This window comes from Convolutriloba macropyga, chromosome 4 (genome assembly GCF_964194025.1).
Source record: "Convolutriloba macropyga chromosome 4, txConMacr16.3, whole genome shotgun sequence".
NCBI lineage: Eukaryota > Metazoa > Xenacoelomorpha > Acoela > Convolutidae > Convolutriloba > Convolutriloba macropyga.
In genome coordinates this window covers 11,616,217-11,635,689 of record NC_134471.1, presented here as the reverse complement: position 1 = coordinate 11,635,689, position 19,473 = coordinate 11,616,217, and the positions used below count along the sequence as shown (strand labels likewise).

General features: G+C 35.4%; 1 protein-coding gene across 2 annotated transcripts in view; it reads right to left on the bottom strand.

The window, feature by feature from the left end:
• Positions 1–13,329, bottom strand: part of LOC142338254 (uncharacterized protein KIAA2013 homolog) — a 79,991-nt gene extending 66,662 nt beyond the window's left edge. For both annotated transcript variants that reach the window (XM_075387924.1, XM_075387925.1), the window contains exon 1: positions 13,153–13,329. In XM_075387924.1, the coding sequence (XP_075244039.1) occupies positions 13,153–13,280 (128 nt within the window). In that variant the 5' untranslated portion in view covers positions 13,281–13,329. The remainder of the gene's footprint in view (positions 1–13,152) is intronic.
• Positions 13,330–19,473: the final 6,144 nt, after the last annotated feature.

Genomic DNA, 19,473 nt, shown 5'->3' with positions numbered 1-19,473 from the left:
AAATCAAATAGAAAACATAATAAAAAAAAAATTCAAAATATTGCAAAATTTGAAAAGCTTCCAGATTTCGCAGTGAAAATATTCAGAACTATTTTTCATCTCCTGAATTATGTCAAGTAACCCATCTGCAACCCTTTAAAAACTTCATTGGCCAGTAATGATAGTTAAACACAGAAAAGGACAAAAACACTCAAAAATTTTGAAAACAATCGCAGTTTTTAACAAAATCTTGCTAAAATTCAAGACATTAAAACTTTCAAAACCATTTCATTGTCTCAAGAGACCATTCAGTCCAGTATCACTATTTCAAGCTTTAATTAGTTTTACTGGCTCAAAAACATGCATAAACTTGGACAATAATTTTTCGAAAAGTTAAAAAAAAATTAAATTTTTATCAAAAGAGTGCTAAAGCTGGAGTCGTTAAAATATTAATAATAAGTCCATGAATCTAGAAACTATGCGACAGCTTTTCATGAAGCCTTGGGGGAGGTCCCTAGGACACTGATGCCGGAAAAAATTATTAAAAGATTAAAAAAAACAGTTGGTGATTTCCATTTTCTTGGCTGCTAAACCTTTTCAGCGATTTATTTGTTAATTCAATTTTGCCGTTTGAATTAGCTAATGGTATCTGGCAAAATAGACCAATCTTAAAACGCAGCTAGCAAACTTCAATTACCCTTCGGTCAAAAATTCTGGTTTAGGCAATCTCGACAAAGAGGGAGCTATTCAAAAGTCTGGAAAACGAACCAATTTATTATGCAGACCAAAGACTTTGAGTGACTAGATAGATGATTCGGGTTACAAGAGCTAGCGATAGAGGAATAAGAGCTTCAGAATTGTTGAAAAGCTTAAAAAATTGACCCATTAATAAACCGACAAAACTACTGACTTGCAAATTTGAGAAACTAAACCGATACTCAGAAAGCAATATATAGTCTCGTTTTTCTATTTAATTTTGTTGTTTGCTGAAAAGCTGGTGTCTTCTGCTTTTCCTAACTCAGAGAACTCGATTTTTATATTTGCTAGATTCTCCAAAGCTTCCATTAAAAAAACGTAAAACTTCAGGTTTTTGATGGCCAGTTAAATTTTTCAAAGCTTTCTACCAAAATAGTTATTTCTTATGGGCCGAATATCGAATCTTATCTAACGACTGAAAACAAAACTGGGTGGTTCTTAAAAAAATTGAGGTAAACCTGAGTTTCTCTACATTTTTTTTAAGAACTACTCATTTTAAGAACTACCCAACCTGACATTTTACTTTTTTATATAACGTTGAAGACGTGAAACATTGCCTCAAGGAAAGTGTCCGCATATTTATCACCCAGTGTGAAAGAACAAAAAATTTTGACACAAATTACTGAAATTGTTATCATTGAATGGCTTTCTCAATTTGATATAGAGTTACTTTTTTCAGCCAAGAAAAATATATGAAGTATATTGTCCGACAGCAAATTACCGCCTAAACTGAACCAAGTTGAGACTATCAAGTAACTACAGACACTGATTTCTCAGTATTACTATTCACCTAGACATTAGAATCAGAGTAATTTTTAGTTTACCTATTTAACATATTAAGATGATTTCAAATACACTAATATTGCTAAATTGTTCTCCCTTTACGGATATTTCGAACTTCAAAGCCGTGCTACGTATGGAGAAAATTATAAAATTTAGTCAAAAAACGCCTATCGTAGCTTTTGTATTTTTTTTTCAAACAGTATTGTTTCCGCATTTCAATGTTAACTCATTTTCAAAGATTAATGTCAACAATCCCTTTCTCTGAGTGGGTTAGTTAACGGCAACTAGTTACTAAAATCTTAATCGTATTATTCTAATTCGTGAACTTTTAATGCTATGTACATCTTCATCTCCTGGAAATATGTTTAAAAGGAGAAAACCTCTTACTAATATATCTCATTAGACGTTAAACAATTTTATAACATAACCGACTAACGTCGGGCGAATTGCTCTCAAACGACCGGCGAGCGGTTGGCTTCGCCAGTAGCTAGCCACGGTTTATTGAACCCAGCGCTAGCTTGATTCGACTCTTCAAATTTTAGTTTTCTAGCTTTGTTAGTCAACAAATCAAATAGAAAACAATCAAAAAAAATTTCAAAATATTGCAAAATTTGGAAAGCTTCCAGATTTCGCAGTGAAAATGTTCGGAACTATTTTTCATCTCCTGAATTATGTCAAGTAACCCATCTGCAACCCTTTAAAAACTTAATTGGCCAGTAATGATAGTTAAACACAGAAAAGGACAAAAACACTCAAAAATTTTGAAAACAATCGCAACTTTCAACAAAATGTTGCTAAAATTCAAGACATTAAAATCTTCAAAACCATTTCATTGTCTCAAGAGACCATTCAGTCCAGTATCACTATTTCAAGCTTTAATTAGTTTTACTGGCTCAAAAACATGCATAAACTTGGACATAATAATTTTTCAAAAAAGTTTAAAAAAATTAAATTTTATCAAAAGAGTGCTAAAGATGGAGTCATTAAAATATTGATAATAAATCCATGAATCTAGAAACTATGCGACAGCTTTTCATGAAGCCTTGGAGGAGGTCCCTAGGACACTGATGCCGGAAAAAATTATTAAAAGATTAAAAAAAACAGTTGGTGATTTCCATTTTCTTGGCTGCTAAACCTTTTCAGCGATTTATTTGTTAATTCAATTTTGCCGTTTGAATTAGCTAATGGTATCTGGCAAAATAGACCAATATTAAAACGCAGCTAGCAAACTTCAATTACCCTTCGGTCAAAAATTCTGGTTTAGGCAATCTCGACAAAGAGGGAGCTATTCAAAAGTCTGGAAAACGAACCAATTTATTATGCAGACCAAAGACTTTGAGTGACTAGATAGATGATTCGGGTTACAAGAGCTAGCGATAGAGGAATAAGAGCTTCAGAACTGTTGAAAAGCTTAAAAAATTGACCCATTAATAAACCGACAAAACTACTGACTTGCAAATTTGAGAAACTAAACCGATACTCAGAAAGCAATATATAGTCTCGTTTTTCTATTTAATTTTGTTGTTTGCTGAAAAGCTGGTGTCTTCTGCTTTTCCTAACTCAGAGAACTCGATTTTTATATTTGCTAGATTCTCCAAAGCTTCCATTAAAAAAACGTAAAACTTCAGGTTTTTGATGGCCAGTTAAATTTTTCAAAGCTTTCTACCAAAATAGTTATTTCTTATGGGCCGAATATCGAATCTTATCTAACGACTGAAAACAAAACTGGGTGGTTCTTAAAAAAATTGAGGTAAACCTGAGTTTCTCTACATTTTTTTTAAGAACTACTCATTTTAAGAACTACCCAACCTGACATTTTACTTTTTTATATAACGTTGAAGACGTGAAACATTGCCTCAAGGAAAGTGTCCGCATATTTATCACCCAGTGTGAAAGAACAAAAAATTTTGACACAAATTACTGAAATTGTTATCATTGAATGGCTTTCTCAATTTGATATAGAGTTACTTTTTTCAGCCAAGAAAAATATATGAAGTATATTGTCCGACAGCAAATTACCGCCTAAACTGAACCAAGTTGAGACTATCAAGTAACTACAGACACTGATTTCTCAGTATTACTATTCACCTAGACATTAGAATCAGAGTAATTTTTAGTTTACCTATTTAACATATTAAGATGATTTCAAATACACTAATATTGCTAAATTGTTCTCCCTTTACGGATATTTCGAACTTCAAAGCCGTGCTACGTATGGAGAAAATTATAAAATTTAGTCAAAAAACGCCTATCGTAGCTTTTGTATTTTTTTTTCAAACAGTATTGTTTCCGCATTTCAATGTTAACTCATTTTCAAAGATTAATGTCAACAATCCCTTTCTCTGAGTGGGTTAGTTAACGGCAACTAGTTACTAAAATCTTAATCGTATTATTCTAATTCGTGAACTTTTAATGCTATGTACATCTTCATCTCCTGGAAATATGTTTAAAAGGAGAAAACCTCTTACTAATATATCTCATTAGACGTTAAACAATTTTATAACATAACCGACTAACGTCGGGCGAATTGCTCTCAAACGACCGGCGAGCGGTTGGCTTCGCCAGTAGCTAGCCACGGTTTATTGAACCCAGCGCTAGCTTGATTCGACTCTTCAAATTTTAGTTTTCTAGCTTTGTTAGTCAACAAATCAAATAGAAAACAATCAAAAAAAATTTCAAAATATTGCAAAATTTGGAAAGCTTCCAGATTTCGCAGTGAAAATGTTCGGAACTATTTTTCATCTCCTGAATTATGTCAAGTAACCCATCTGCAACCCTTTAAAAACTTAATTGGCCAGTAATGATAGTTAAACACAGAAAAGGACAAAAACACTCAAAAATTTTGAAAACAATCGCAACTTTCAACAAAATGTTGCTAAAATTCAAGACATTAAAATCTTCAAAACCATTTCATTGTCTCAAGAGACCATTCAGTCCAGTATCACTATTTCAAGCTTTAATTAGTTTTACTGGCTCAAAAACATGCATAAACTTGGACATAATAATTTTTCAAAAAAGTTTAAAAAAATTAAATTTTATCAAAAGAGTGCTAAAGATGGAGTCATTAAAATATTGATAATAAATCCATGAATCTAGAAACTATGCGACAGCTTTTCATGAAGCCTTGGAGGAGGTCCCTAGGACACTGATGCCGGAAAAAATGATTAAAAGATTAAAAAAACAGTTGGCGATTTCCATTTTCTTGACTGCTAAACTTTTTCAGCCATTTATTTGTTAATTCAATTTTGCCGTTTGAATTAGCTAATGGTATCTGGCAAAATAGACCAATCTTAAAACGCAGCTAGCAAACTTCAATTACCCTGCGGTCAAAAATTCTGGTTTAGGCAATCTCGACAAAGAGGGAGCTATTCGAAAGTCTGGAAAACGAACCAATTTATTATGCAGACCAAAGACTTTGAGTGACTAGATAGATGATTCGGGTTAAAAGAGCTAGCGATAGAGGAATAAGAGCTTCAGAGCTGTTGAAAAGCTTAAAAAATTGACCCATTAATAAACCGACAAAACTACTGACTTCCAAATTTGAGAAACTAAACCGATACTCAGAAAGCAATATTAGTCTCGTTTTTCTATTTAATTTTATTGTTTGCTGAAAAACTGGTGTCTTCTGCTTTTCCTAACTCAGAGAACTCGATTTTTATAATTGCTAGATTCTTCGAAGCTTCCATTAAAAAAACGTAAAATTTCAGGTTTTTGATGGCCAGTTGAATTTTTCAAAGCTTTCTATCACATAATTATTTCTTATGGGACGAATAGCAAATCTTATCTAACGACTGAAAACAAAATTGGGTGGTTCTTAAAAAAAATTGAGGTAAACCTGAGTTTCTCTACATTTTTTTTAAGAACTACTCATTTTAAGAACTACCCAACCTGACATTTTACTTTTCCATATAACGTTGAAGACGTGAAACATTGCCTCAAGGAAAGCGTCCGCATATTTATCACCCAGTGTGAGTGAACAAAAAAACTTGACACAAATTACTGAAATTGTTATCATTGAATGGCTATCTCAATTTCATATAGAGTTACTTTTTTCAGCCAAGAAAAATATATGAAGTATATTGTCCGATAGAAAATTACCACCTAAATTGAACCAAGTTGAGACTATCAAGTAACTACAGACACTGATTTCTCAGTATTACTATTCACCTAGACATTAGAATCAGAGTAAATTCTAGTTTACCTATTTAACATATTAAGATGATTTCAAATACAGTAATATTGCTAAATTGTTCTCCCTTTACGGATATTTCAAACTTCAAAGCCGTGCTCGTATGGAGAAAATTATAATATTTAGTCAAAAAAACCTATCGTAGCTTTTGTGTTTTTTTCAAACAGTATTGTTTCCGCATTTCAATGTTAACTCAATTTCAAAGATTAATGTCAAAAATCCCTTTCTCTGAGTGGGTTAGTTAACGGCAACTAGTTACTAAAATTTTAATCATATTATTCTGATAATTCGTGAACTTTTAATGCTATGTACATTTTCATCTCCTGGAAAGATGTTTAAAAGGAAAAAACCTCTTACTAATAAATCTCATTAGACGGTAAACAATTTTATAACATAACCGACTAAAGTCGGGCGAATTGCTCTCAAACGACCAGCGAGCGGTTGGATTCACCAATAGCTAGCCACGGTTTATTTAACCAAGCGCTAGCTTGATTCGACTCTTCAACTTTTATTTCTAGCTTTGTTAGTAAACAAATCAAATAGAAAACATAATTAAAAAATTTTCAAAATATTGCAAAATTTGAAAAGCTTCCAGATTTCGCAGTGAAAATGTTCAGAACTATTTTTCATCTTCTGAATTATGTCAAGTAACCCATCTGCAAGACTTGAAAAACTTCATCGGCAGTAATGATAGTTAAACACAGAAAAAGATAAAAACACTCAAAAATTTTGAAAACAATCGCAACTTTCAACAAAATGTTGCTAAAATTCAAGACATTAAAATTTTCAAAAACATTTCATTGTCTCAAGAGACCATCCAGTATCACTATTTCAAGCTTTAATTAGTTTTACTGGTTCAAAAACATCCATAAACTTGGAGATAATAATTTTTCGAAAAGTTAAAAATTAAATTTTATCAAAAGAGTGCTAAAGCTGGAGTCATTAAAATATTGATAATAAATCCATGAATCTAGAGACTATGCGACAGCTTTTCATGAAGCCTTGGAGAAGGTCCATGGGACACTGATGCCGAAAAAAAATGATTTATAAAAAATTCAAAAAAACAGTTGGTGATTTCCATTTTCTTGGCTGCTAAACCTTTTCAGCGATTTATTTGTTAATTCAATTTTGCCGTTTGACTTAGCTAATATCTGGCAAATTAGACCAATCTTAAAACGCAGCTAGCAAACTTCAGTTACCCTGCGGTCAAAAATTCTGGTTCAGGCAATCTCGACAAAGAGGGAGCTATTCGAAAGTCTGGAAAACGAACCAATTTATTATGCAGACCAAAAACTTTGAGTGACTAGATAGATTATTTGGGTTACAAGAGCTAGCGATAGAGGAATAAGAGCTTCAGAACTGTTGAAAAGCTTTATAAAGTCACCCATTAATAAACCGACAAAACTACTGACTTCCAAATTTGGGAAACTAAACCGATACTCAGAAAGCAATATAGTCTCGTTTTTCAATTTAATTTTATTGTTTGCTGAAGAGCTGCTGTCTTCTGCTTTTCCTAACTCAGAGAACTCGATTTTACATTTGCTAGATTCTTCAAAGCTTCCATTAAAAAAACGTAAAATTTCAGGTTTTTGATGGCCAGTTAAATTTTTCAAAGCTTTCTATCAAATAATTATTTCTTATGGGACGAATAGCGAATCTTATCTAACGACTGAAAAAAAAATTGGGTGGTTCTTAAAAAAATTGAGGTAAACCTGAGTATCTCTACATTTTTTTAAGAACTACTCATTTTAAGAACTACCCAACCTGACATTTTACTTTTCTATATAACGTTGAAGACGTGAAACATTGCATCAAGGAAAGCGTCCGCATATTTATCACCCAGTGTGAATGAACAAAAAAACTTGACACAAATTACTGAAATTGTTATCATTGAATGACTATCTCAATTTCACATAGAGTTACTTTTTTCAGCCAAGAAAAAAATATGAAGTATATTGTCCGATAGCAAATTACCGCCTAAATTGAACCAAGTTGAGACTATCAAGTAACTACAGACACGGTTGGGTGGGGCAATAGGGGGGGGGGGGGGGTCAACAGTAGGGGTGTCATCAACCTCTAAGAACCGCCCTTCACAACCTAAGTATAAGTCTCCAAAAACAGTTTGAGCTGAAACAGAGCTGAAAGGCTCTAAGAGCAGTTAATGCCCGCTGGTCGCTACCTGTTTATCCCGTTTTTGAGGACGAAAAGTCAAAGCGTCAGACGAAAAATCGGTCAAGCGAAAAATCGCATAAAAAAGACCGACAGGACTAATATAATTGCTACAAACTTCGTTTGAGAGCAATTAAAAACGAGTGATTTAAACAAAATTAGTGATAGCCCTTATGTCGTCACCATTAGATGGCTACCTCCATTTCTTCTCATTAAAACCTACTCTTCTAAAGATAGATCAAACTGACCGAAGAATCAAATTAACTCGAAATTTTCTCTTACAGAGTGAGGGAAATAGTTTTGAGACTGTGGACATAGATGTTGGCGTATTAGCAGAGAGCTTTCCATTCGTCATAATAGAAGAATATTCTAGAAGAACAAGTTTACACGCTTAAGAATCCAAAGCCAGCAGAAACAACGCCGCCTTTAAAACTGGTAGCACAAAGCTTTCTTGTATTTTAAATAAGCAAGCAAAAGAAAGTCCCTCCATTAACAGGGTAGCCTCTCAGCTCGAATGCGAGACATTTCTTCCTATATAGAATTAAGAAAATTTGATACCGAACGACAGAGGGCGTCATATGCGAGGTACAAATAGATTAAAATAAGAGAAGTAAAAACAATTTCGTGATGTCGACTTTCAGATTCAAATGATTTTCGAAACAGTGAGTTAAAACGCGCCATGTTGTGCTATGATTAACACAGAGACGCCAACGCATTGAGCTCTCATCGCGGAGGTGGAGAATGGACCTGTGCAGAAGCGCGTGGCTAATTTGTCCTGATGAATCGAACCATTTCCTAAAATTAACACTGTTTTCTTTGAGTATTGCCTCCAGCGTCAGAATGGCTTTTTATTATTATTATTTTAGATTTACGCACCATTTAAAAATTGAAAAGTGCTTTCAAAGTCAAATGCTTTCCACAATGAGGGACCACCTTTTCCACAGTCGAAGCAATAGTAAGCTTTTCTGCTTTAATTATTCTTTGTTCACTCTTCAAATTTAAAATATTCTCGTTAGATTTATACGGATCCTGGATGAATCACGACTACCATTGTGCCTGATGCAATTAGAGCTACCTCTTTAAAAATGCATAGCTACTCTTAAAATTTCCCCACATCCACAGGCTGATCTTTTTTTTTCGCAAGTGCACTTCCATATATGAGGGAAATGATCATTCTCGGATCTTACATGGTTTTAACAAAGTTGCAAATATCGCCTCAAAAGAAGCTCTTGTATCCAGTCCGAGGCTTTTTATCGATGAGATCATTTCTCAAAGAATGCTTCACCACAAAGAAGATCAAATTATCTTAGATTGATCTTTCTGCGTTTTGAAGAAAGTCAGTTTATGTTAAGCTCCACGTCACGTCTAAGCCCTATATACAATAAAGAAGCCGTACTATTTTGAGCACGTTTTCGACTTTGTTAAGACTTTTCCTTCCGCAACTCATCGCAGCACCCCCTTAATGATATGATGGACTCTAAAGCACAATCACCTGCAATTATATCTACAACTGTTCAGGTTTTGCAGAGATGACACTTGATTATCTTGAATCCAAGTGCACAAAAGGGAAGTGCCTTTGGATACATAAACACCAAGTGTCATTTTATGCTTTCAAGGGTAGCAAAAGCACCACTATGGCCACAGTACCATTAATGAGTGACTATGATCTTCGAGCAGATCTGAGAGGCGAATAAGAGCCACACCATGCTATGGAATTCTCGTTCTGAACCTTCTTGAGATGTGGTTCTTCCTCTGTATAAAATATCTGATGATGTTTTATATGAGATCATAACTTCTATATCAAGGGATGAACCGAGCACCGAACTTTGCAATGTTCTTCTAGCAAGATCTATTCAAACTTTATTCAAGCAAGATCTGTTCAAGCATCATTAGGTATAATTGCTTTCCTACTATCCTCCTGGAAGCGACTACAAAACTTCCGAATAGCGTGTTCCTAATCCGGGACCGCAAGTCATTCACCATGGCGTAGATGCAGAAAGGTCGCCGCACCACAAGCAAATTGTGGATAGGAAGTCACACACTAATGCTATCTATTATTATTATGATACAAATGCAACTAGGGTTCCAGTTAAAAACGGCAAAAAGCGCCAGTATCCCGACAAAATTACCTGCGAATTGCAGCTCTGTGCGACAGCTACAACAACAACAACAATAGCGTGTTGAATGCGACGTTTGTGCTAGGCAAAGCTGCACAAATCTCACAATTTTTGAAGATTTCGTTTTACAAATCATAATGCTTCCACCTAATATTATTCGGAACACGTGAGCTATGCAAAAAAGCTCAATCCCGGCGCATTTAAATAATGCAAACAGAAGGCAGGCATTGAATGGTTCCAGAAGGTCAAAATTTTACTCGCTTTTATTCTGCATGCTAACTTCTATTTTTGCAAATATCTTTTGACGAAGACTTAAATGATGCTAATACACGACGCCAATCCGTTGCTTCGACAGGAGAGGATCCACAACTACCACTCTTCGGATGGAGCAGAGGATCCATCGCCACCAGTCTGGGAGAGCCAAATCGGTCAAGCAAACATTTCTCATAATAATTTGCAAAAAATTTGCATAATTAGCAAATAATTATAGCCGGCAAATTGCCGGAAAATAGCCGCCGTTGACCCGCTTGACGCAAATTGGGATTGAAACCGGAAAAAACGGGAAAAAGAAATTGACAGAATTTTTCTAAGTGTCAAAGTTTTCTTATTTTATTCTGCATATTGGTTTAGATTCTAAAATTACACATAATTCAGCTTCTAAACTGAAGGAAACAAGCATAATACTAACGCCAGCTAGCAACCGTTTTAATGAACTTTGATAACCTAATGCACTATGACTTAATGACCGGCTTTAATCGGTTTATCCCTTTTTGACTTCGTTGTTTTGAGTTCTTTTACTTTGTCCGTATTCACTACATTACGTAATTCATTACAAGAAAATTATAAAATCCATTCAGTTGAAACAGTGAGTGAAGTAAGTCAGAAGTCAAGCGTGAAAATAAGATCAAAAATTTTTTTAAAAAAAACTGAAAATCAATGCAGCTGTAGCACAGAGCTGCAAATCGCAGGTAATTTTGACAGGATACCGGCGCTTATTGCGGTTTTTCACTGGTACCCTAAATGCATTTGTATCATTATAATAATATATACTAGTAGTAGAGCCTATCCACAACTTGCTTGCGGTGCGGCAACCTTTCTGCATTTACGCCATGGTGAATGACATTCGGTGCCAGAGTTGGGGGGACAAGGAGGGGCATCGTCAGCATCAGGGGCAAGGAAGGGGGATTATTCTGTGTGGTGTGGTCGTGTAGGATTGATGGTATTAAGTTCAGTCATTTGGCTACGTCTATTGGTCTTTCCCACAGGTCAATCAGTTTCAGGTCCGTGGTGTTCTTACTGCAGTTGAAAATGTGGTTTACGCCATGTGCTGCTACATCACATTTGGGACAGCGGTTGTCAACATTGTCACAGATCCTACTCAAGTAAGGTTTTAGCAGGGGACAGTATCAAGTTCTCAATTGTGCTAATCGGATACTTGCGATTCGAGGCAGCATTTGCTCTTCTTCTGCTATCGTTGGTGGAGGTGTACCTAATTACTTGCTGTCTTTGTTCAACTGAGTATGGACCGTGTGTCGATGGATACTTTTGAGCGCATTTTTGTATTCCTGTGAATTTAATTGCTCTTTATTGTTTGTGCGTTGTTGCACGCGGTCCCTATAAGGATCATTTAGTGTCGGTCTCATGGGACAAAAACTGGTTGAAGAGTTTTTTTTATGATCAACACGATGGCTCTGATAACTGCCGGCTAGAAATTGCTCTGCTAACATTTCTGGGTGAGCTTTGACAGGCATAATTTCACCATCATTGTATAAGTCACTGATGTCGGGCATTTTTACACAGCCGGTAATTGTGTGAAGAGCAATATTTTGTTCCGTTTGCAGGTGGTTCCAGTTTGTATTGCTGATTGTGGGAGCCCAAATGGCAGCACTGTAGTTTAGGACGCTTCGACCGATAGCTTTAAGTCACTTTTGTGCAGCCCCAGTCGCTACCAGCAATCTTTTTCAGTATGTTATGAAAATCTGTCAAAATGCCGCATGTGAACAAAAACCACAAGCGAGAAAGAGAAATTTGGTTCAAACAAAAAACTAGGGCTAGAAAGAAATATGAATGGATTGCGAAAACCATTTAAAAAATCCGATCCAAAAATCGAAAAAACAATAAAAATTCAAAGTGAAATTGCCGCATGTGAACAAAAAGCCACTAGCGAGAAAGCGAATTTTTGTTCAAACATAGTTTTCTGACTCTACTTAAAATTAGAGCGAAAAAAAATGTAGAAGCAAGACTACTCGCTTTATCGCTCCACTTCCTGTTTCGGTGTGGCAAAATCACTTCTCCAATTTGACTTCAAAAATCATGAAAATGTGCAAACAGATCTTAAAAAAACGGCGCCCCAATACAATTCAAATTCTTTGAATTGTAAAAAGGAGAGCGCCTGAATAATAGCCGTTCAGAGGCTGACGGCGGCTATTAAACACGATCACAATAATTGCTTCAAGATAATAATTAATTTCGTTCGAGAGCAATTAATCATGATCTTTCAAGTCGGACATTATATACTTCAGATCCATTGTAGAATAATTGGATCCTGTTCACGTAAAATCATGCCAAGAACTCTCAATCTTGGTGGCACCTTCTTTGAAAGACTTACCGACACATTCTGACGAGATACTGACTCTACCATGTACGTCACGTGTTTTTAATAATAACATCATCGAATACTTAAAATTATGAAGCAGACCATAGGCTTTCTAAGAAAGAACGTTTTTGGTGTTGGAAATAAACTAATACTGCTCGGCGATAGCAAAAGTAACACTATTTGAATGCACTTGTTTATATTTTTTAGAGAATGTTGTTTGTATTATCTTAGTAGCAAGTTACAGGGATCTTTTCCGTTTGCCCCTCCCCCCCCCCCCCCCCCCCCCCCCCCAGTATGCTATGCTCCCCTCAGATACAGAGCACGTGCCATTACATAGTAAATCATTATGTAAAATTATGGCACGTGCGTCTGGGGGGGGGGGGGGGTGCAAATAATATGCACCCACTAGGCTGCAGGGGGGGGGGGACGGAAAAATTCCGGAAAACATAGCTCAAAAAAACTCAAATAACAAGTTGTGCTATTTATAGACTTTATAAAAGAGAAAAGTTGTTTCGAGGAAAGGAGTTAAAAAACTTTAATAATTCCGGAAAAATTATACCTACTTGTTAATCACACTTGTGTACGAGACAATAGTTGCACTCATTTTAGCTTCGAACATCTTCATTTTCTGAGCAATCGTTGAGGGGCAGAGGTTCCGCACCTTTCGCAGCAAAGTGAGAGCACATGACATGGAGGGATTACATTTGTTTAATGATTATTCATAATGCTACATCCATTGGTAGTCTGAAAAAAATAAATTCTTGAAAACCCGAGCCACTTTTGTGTTAGATTACTTTAACCTGGGTTTGACAAGTAAAACTGTTTAATACGGTCGCAGCATTCAAAAAGCGATGGCTTTATTGCAATGAGAGTTTACGCTATAGTGATCAATCAAAAGGGTTTGCACCCAGCAATTCAAGGCTGAGTAGAGTTTCTGAACCGGGCCGTTGCCGAGTATCGTCGAGGAACAGGAAATGGCTTCTGAAAATTGTTTTAAGTAATTCCAGTAAATATTTGCCAGAACAGTGTTATCATTTCATGATTGATATTACTACATTTTCTGACTATAATGATTAGTTTACACAGAAATTTTCACCTACCTTTTTCTGTTTTTCAGTTGCTATGAGCTCATTTTGATGTCTGTTATTTCATTCAGTCATCTTAATTGGTAATCTTTATATGTGAACGATTTCTCATCTAATATAAACAAAACGGAAAAAGTAATTCAATTCGCAGATGACACAAGTATTGTCTGTTGTGGACAGAAAAGTAGCTTACATGGAAAAGTCATGGAAATTTAGAAATAGAAGAATATGTAGAGATGAACAAACTAACTTTGAATACAAACAAAACCGAAATAATCTTTTTCTCGCGCGATAATTCTGATTTCGGATCTATTTTTTACAAAAACGAAGTTCTCACAACAGAAAAAGTTGCAGATATCTTAGTATTCAAATTGACAGGAATCTTAGTTTCGATGAGCAGCTGAATAAAACCTTAAGAAAGATGGCTCATGCTATAAGATCAATTTACTTAATAAGACATCAAATTCCCCTGAACGCGCGCATTCTTCTAAAATCACTTGTCCTTTCACATTTATCATTTTCGGCAATCTTTTTAAAAAAATTATCTGCAAAAAGCTAAAATGCCTTAACCGACAGATTAACTGGGGTATAAAGGTGTGCTTTCTACGCAAAAAGTATGACAAAGCGAGAGATCTGCTAATCCGGTCAAAGACCCTACCAGCTGAGCTAATAATAGCGAAAATATCGCTAATCAAATTTTATTATGATATAGCCAGGACAGAAAATTCTGAAAATTTTCACGGGTATCTGAATCTTCATCAAAATACTCGAACAAAACAATTCAAAATAAGACAGAATGCCAAAACCAGCTTTGGAATGAATTCGATCGTTCGTCAATGCGTACAAAAATGGAATAAGTTACCACAGTGGATTCGGTTGGCAAAAAATGGAAACGTTTTTAAGAAAACGTTGAATGATTTCTTTTTCTTGCTCTCACAACATGAAAAAATTCCTTTGAATAGTAACGTAGGAGCTTTTAAAAGTTATTTTTATTTTTAGGAAGAAAACAATCGGAAGAAAAATTTATAATGTGATTCTTTAAGAAATTTGTTGATGATTATTACTTTATTTTGTTTGAAGTATTTTTTGTTTCAAGTATATCTAACCGTTTGGTTATAATTTTAATTTACTGGTTGCAAAAAATAGTAACCCGATATTTTCATTTAGGCAGTTTACAAGCACCAACGGGTCGTGTAATTCGGAATACGATAAAAGTAATACTCTTAGTTTAGTACGTTTTTCCTTGTAGATTTCTCTGCTGCCTAATATCCAGATTGTTTCTTTCTTTTGTGTTCAATTGCTGTTGTTTTTGTCGGCAAACTAGGCCTAAGATGCATAGCTAATTACTGGGATATCAAGTCTACGTAGGCTGTGAGTTTCGTTCTTTAATTTGCGGATGGAGATATGTCATGGTGGAGAGAAATATGCTGCTAGAGATTTGCAGTTGGAGGAAGAAGGCAGCTTTCCAGGCTTGCGCAACGCTTGTGAACGTTTAACTTCCAGTCCAGGTTCGACGCCATTACAATGCCAAGATCGTTCTCTTCACTTTTATTCTCGAGAAGTTTTGAGTAAACGGGTGTTTGCTATCTCTTTGCTTAACAGGCAGTACCTAGCAAAATTTTCAACAGACTCCAGATCGTTTTGCGGTTTTGAAGATTATAATTTGAAATCATCTGCATATCCGAATGCAGTACATTTGTGTGAATTGAGTGTGAAGATCGTTTACATATATAATGGATAATTGAGGTCCTTAAAGCAACCTTTGCGGGACACCTTTGGTAACTGGAACAGTTTCAGAGATGCAATTAATTTCATTTGTGTACTAAGTTCGTCCGCTGGGATATTACAATTATTTTTAGGCAGTTTTCTTCAATTCCTATGGCTTCGACTTTGTTTAGAAGTATATTAAGTATATTACGACTCTAGAAAAAATAATAAGTGGCGGTAAAGACCAATTAAGAACAACACCAAAAGAGCATCAAAAAAGCAAGACTAAATCTAATGATAAGCCAACTATTTTTCTACAATACAGAGGCAACCTCACTCAAAACTTCGCAAGCAAATTGAAGAAACTATGCGAATTGCAAGTAGTTTTTACAACGCGAAAATTAAGATCGTGCCTCCCCACCTTGAAATCATCCTTTGATAGAGATCTGAAATCCCACGTGGTATATGAAATTAAATGTAATGGATGCGGATCCATCTATGTTGGGCAAACAAGCCGGCATGTTACCACAAGGATAACAGAACATCAAAAGAAGGATTCACAGGTGGGTCAACATCTAGTTGAATGTCGTGGCGCCACGAATGACATTGAATGGAGAATTCTGGACGCCTGTCGGTCAGTAGAAAAACTAATGATCATCGAAGCTATATATATCAGCAAGCTGAAGCCGGCACTAAACACACGCGACGAATATAGGGGGAGGGAACTCACGCTAAAATATTAGTTCAAATCATATTTTTGACTAAATGAGAATGCATAGGGCAAAAAACATTTTGTGCATGACAAAACGAAATTTGCAAAACCTCCACAAGAGGGATACTTATGGTTAGGGCAAATTCGGAATAACCCTAAAAATACAAGAACATGGACAAAATCGAAAAATCCGGAATAGGAATGTTTTTAAGCAAATTGATAACAGATGTAAATATGTGTTGTAAATAGGCTAAATATTGTATATAAGGAAAAATTTTCGATTGAATTTTTTAGAATGTTTCCTAGAATTGTTTTAATTGTCATCTCAGACAAATGTAAATACATATTCATTTTATCTTTTAACAATTTGTAAAACAGTTTTAACCTGACGATGAACGTAAAGTTCGAAAACGTTTGTTTAAAGTATTGGAAGTAATTTTAATTTGACAAATTGGTTTCTTTTACATATATTACGTGGTACATCAAAACATTTTTTCATGTTGAGATAGAGTACGAGAAACTCTTTTCCCTTTTCATGACACTTTTCTTAAAGCAAACGTCGAAGAAAGGTTAGTTGTGTAACAACTGATCTATGCCTTCTGAAACCGCGTAGTTCATCGTGTAACGTTCTCCTACTATCTCGTACAGTTCGTTATATATTAATATCTTCTAATTGTTGTGATAAACTTAGCCTAATTGTGATAAAATTAATAAAGTCTTTATTAAAAAGCACTCGGGAGCCTATTTAATTCTGTTTCAGCTCTTGATTATAGTTATTTACTGTGGTATCGGAGGCCGGACTTTGTTTGGGTAGCCCGTTACCAGGGACTTCAGATTCAGGCGGAAGAATTTAAAAAATTATCTACGATTCCATATTTGGTAACAAGCATTTTGCGAGACAGCTCTCCGCATTTGCTTGAATGTTTCCCTACATTTTTGGCCATCCTAAATATTTTTCGGAGTCAAACATTTGCTGTGAGTGTTCTCGACATGTGCTTGACTAATTAGTTTAGGCCCCAAGAGGCCACTTCCCTTAGTCCACCTTTTATCCCCCGTTACAATGGTGACCCCACCACCGCCGCCACCGCTCGAACCTATCTGTAACGAGCCTTGCAATATACGAGTGTATTTTGTGTCAAATGTGAAAAAATATATGTTCACTTTGGTTGTTTGGGAATTTCAAGTACCAAAAATATCAAAGGAATGATTTACTGGTCATGCGCTTGTTGTACTCCTAGATTTACTGCAGAACTATCTGTGCTGGACAGAATTACGGCCTTTGACAAAAAACTTGATTGTGTTGATTCTTTGATCCCCGAGGTCATAACGCTACGCAATGAGATAGCGGTGATAGAAAATTCAGAATTCCCTTTTCTAAAAGCTGCAAAAAAGGACCCGGCAGGAATCGAAACGACAGCTCATCTATTTATCACAGTGCAACATAAAACAAAAAGAGAAAGGCGGAAGATTTTGAATTTGAAACTGTACAAAGAAAATTAAGATCAACTATGGAGGTGAAAACAGGAACAAACATCAAACCAGCTGTCATCAAGGGTGTCAAAAAGCCCTCGAAGCGTTGTCATTTTTATGTAGGTTGATTGAGTCAGAACATAACAGCATCAGAAATTGAGTAGTACAGTGTAAAAGACAACGTTGAAGTACTCCATTTTCGCCAAATTTCAAAGTTCGGAGCTCACCTGAAAGCCTTCTATTTTGTATTTATGTTTGACGAGGAAAAAGTTGAGTTACCTGACTTCTGGCCTGAAAACGTTACTGTGTCAAGATTTCACTTGAACGAGGCCGCCCGTGATTGGCTAAAAGCAGTGGATCAAGATAGATCCTCTATTATAGATCCTCTATTAAAACAAAGATCGACAAAACAAAGATCTACAGAACTAAACTTTTGTCTACAGAATGTTCGCTCTTTCAGGAACAAAACTAAAGATGTAAAGGCCCTCTTGGAAGTAAATGAAATTAATTTGGGAGTATTTATAGAATCGTGGATTACGAGAAACTGAGATGACGATTTTATTCTGGAGCAGTGTTGCCCTCGGGTTTACTTTTCTATAGTGCACCTAGTGTTAATAAAAGAGGAGGTGGAATTTGCCTCCTTAACAGATATGATCTCCATTTGAAAAATTCTTTAAAAATTACCTCTGAATTTTTTGATGCTGTTATGCCTCTTTAACTGTTGGCGCAACCAGTTATCTAGTAATTGCTGTTTCTCGACCAGCTGGTTTTAATGTAAAGTCGGTCATTGATCAATTTACTATTTTTTTAAAGAAAAGGCTGCAGTTTGACAAAATTGTTCTCCTGGTGACTTTAACATTTCACTGAATGTAAATAACGATGCATCGAAAATGTGGAAACTCTTTTTTGAAGATTATGGCTTGACTCAGTACGTCTGCGAAAAAATGCATAGAAGTGGTAGGATTCGTGACCATCTAATTGCGTCAAACACTATTTCAATTAATAAAAAATTGAATAGCTTCATTACTTCTTCGGACCATTCGTTTACTTGTTTTTCTCTCAGTAGTGTAAACCAACGCAAATCTCAACACGATTTGATGTATAGAAATTGGATGAAATTGACTCTGAAAGTTATATTAAGTTATTGAAGAAGTATTTAAAAATTGATATTGCCTCAAGTATTGATGAAGCATGGGATATGTATCTAAGGTTCGAGGAGAGTTTTTTGGATGCCACTCTACCACTCGAAGTAAAAACATTTACTAAACATCAATGCCCATTTTTTGATGACGAGCTTTTGATATTGAAACGAAAGAACAGAAAAGAGGAAAGTAAATACAGAAAATTAAAAATATCTGTACTAAAATCTGAATATGAAAAATTCACCCATATTTATTTTGAAAAACCCTTCGAGAAGCGTAGACTGTACATTGAGAATGCGTTGATAGAGAATTGCGGCCGTAAAAAATTGGCCAACTCAGAATGGCTTCTTGGTCAGGATGTAGAACAGACCCCGAAATAAGAAAACAAAAAAAAACAGCTTGCAAACGACTTCAACGAGTTCTTTGTATCTGAAATGGAAAGTATTATTGCATCGATTTCATTCGCGATAGGTCTGAAATTCTGAAAACTGAAGTTTACTCATTGAATTCGTTCACAGAGTAGTCATTAAGTCACTTTAGAGATTTGATTTTGGCGTCGTCAAACAGTACATCTCTACTGGACAGCATTCCGACACATCCTGTAAAGTCATTTCCAGATTATTATTTTCTCGACCTCGTGAAACTTCTTAATCTTTCGCTGAAGGCGGGATGTTTCTTCAGTCCTTTAAAATGGCTATTGTCATTCCCCATTGAGGAAAGCAAATTCTGACAATGAAAATTTTTCAAATTGTAGACCTATCTCAAATC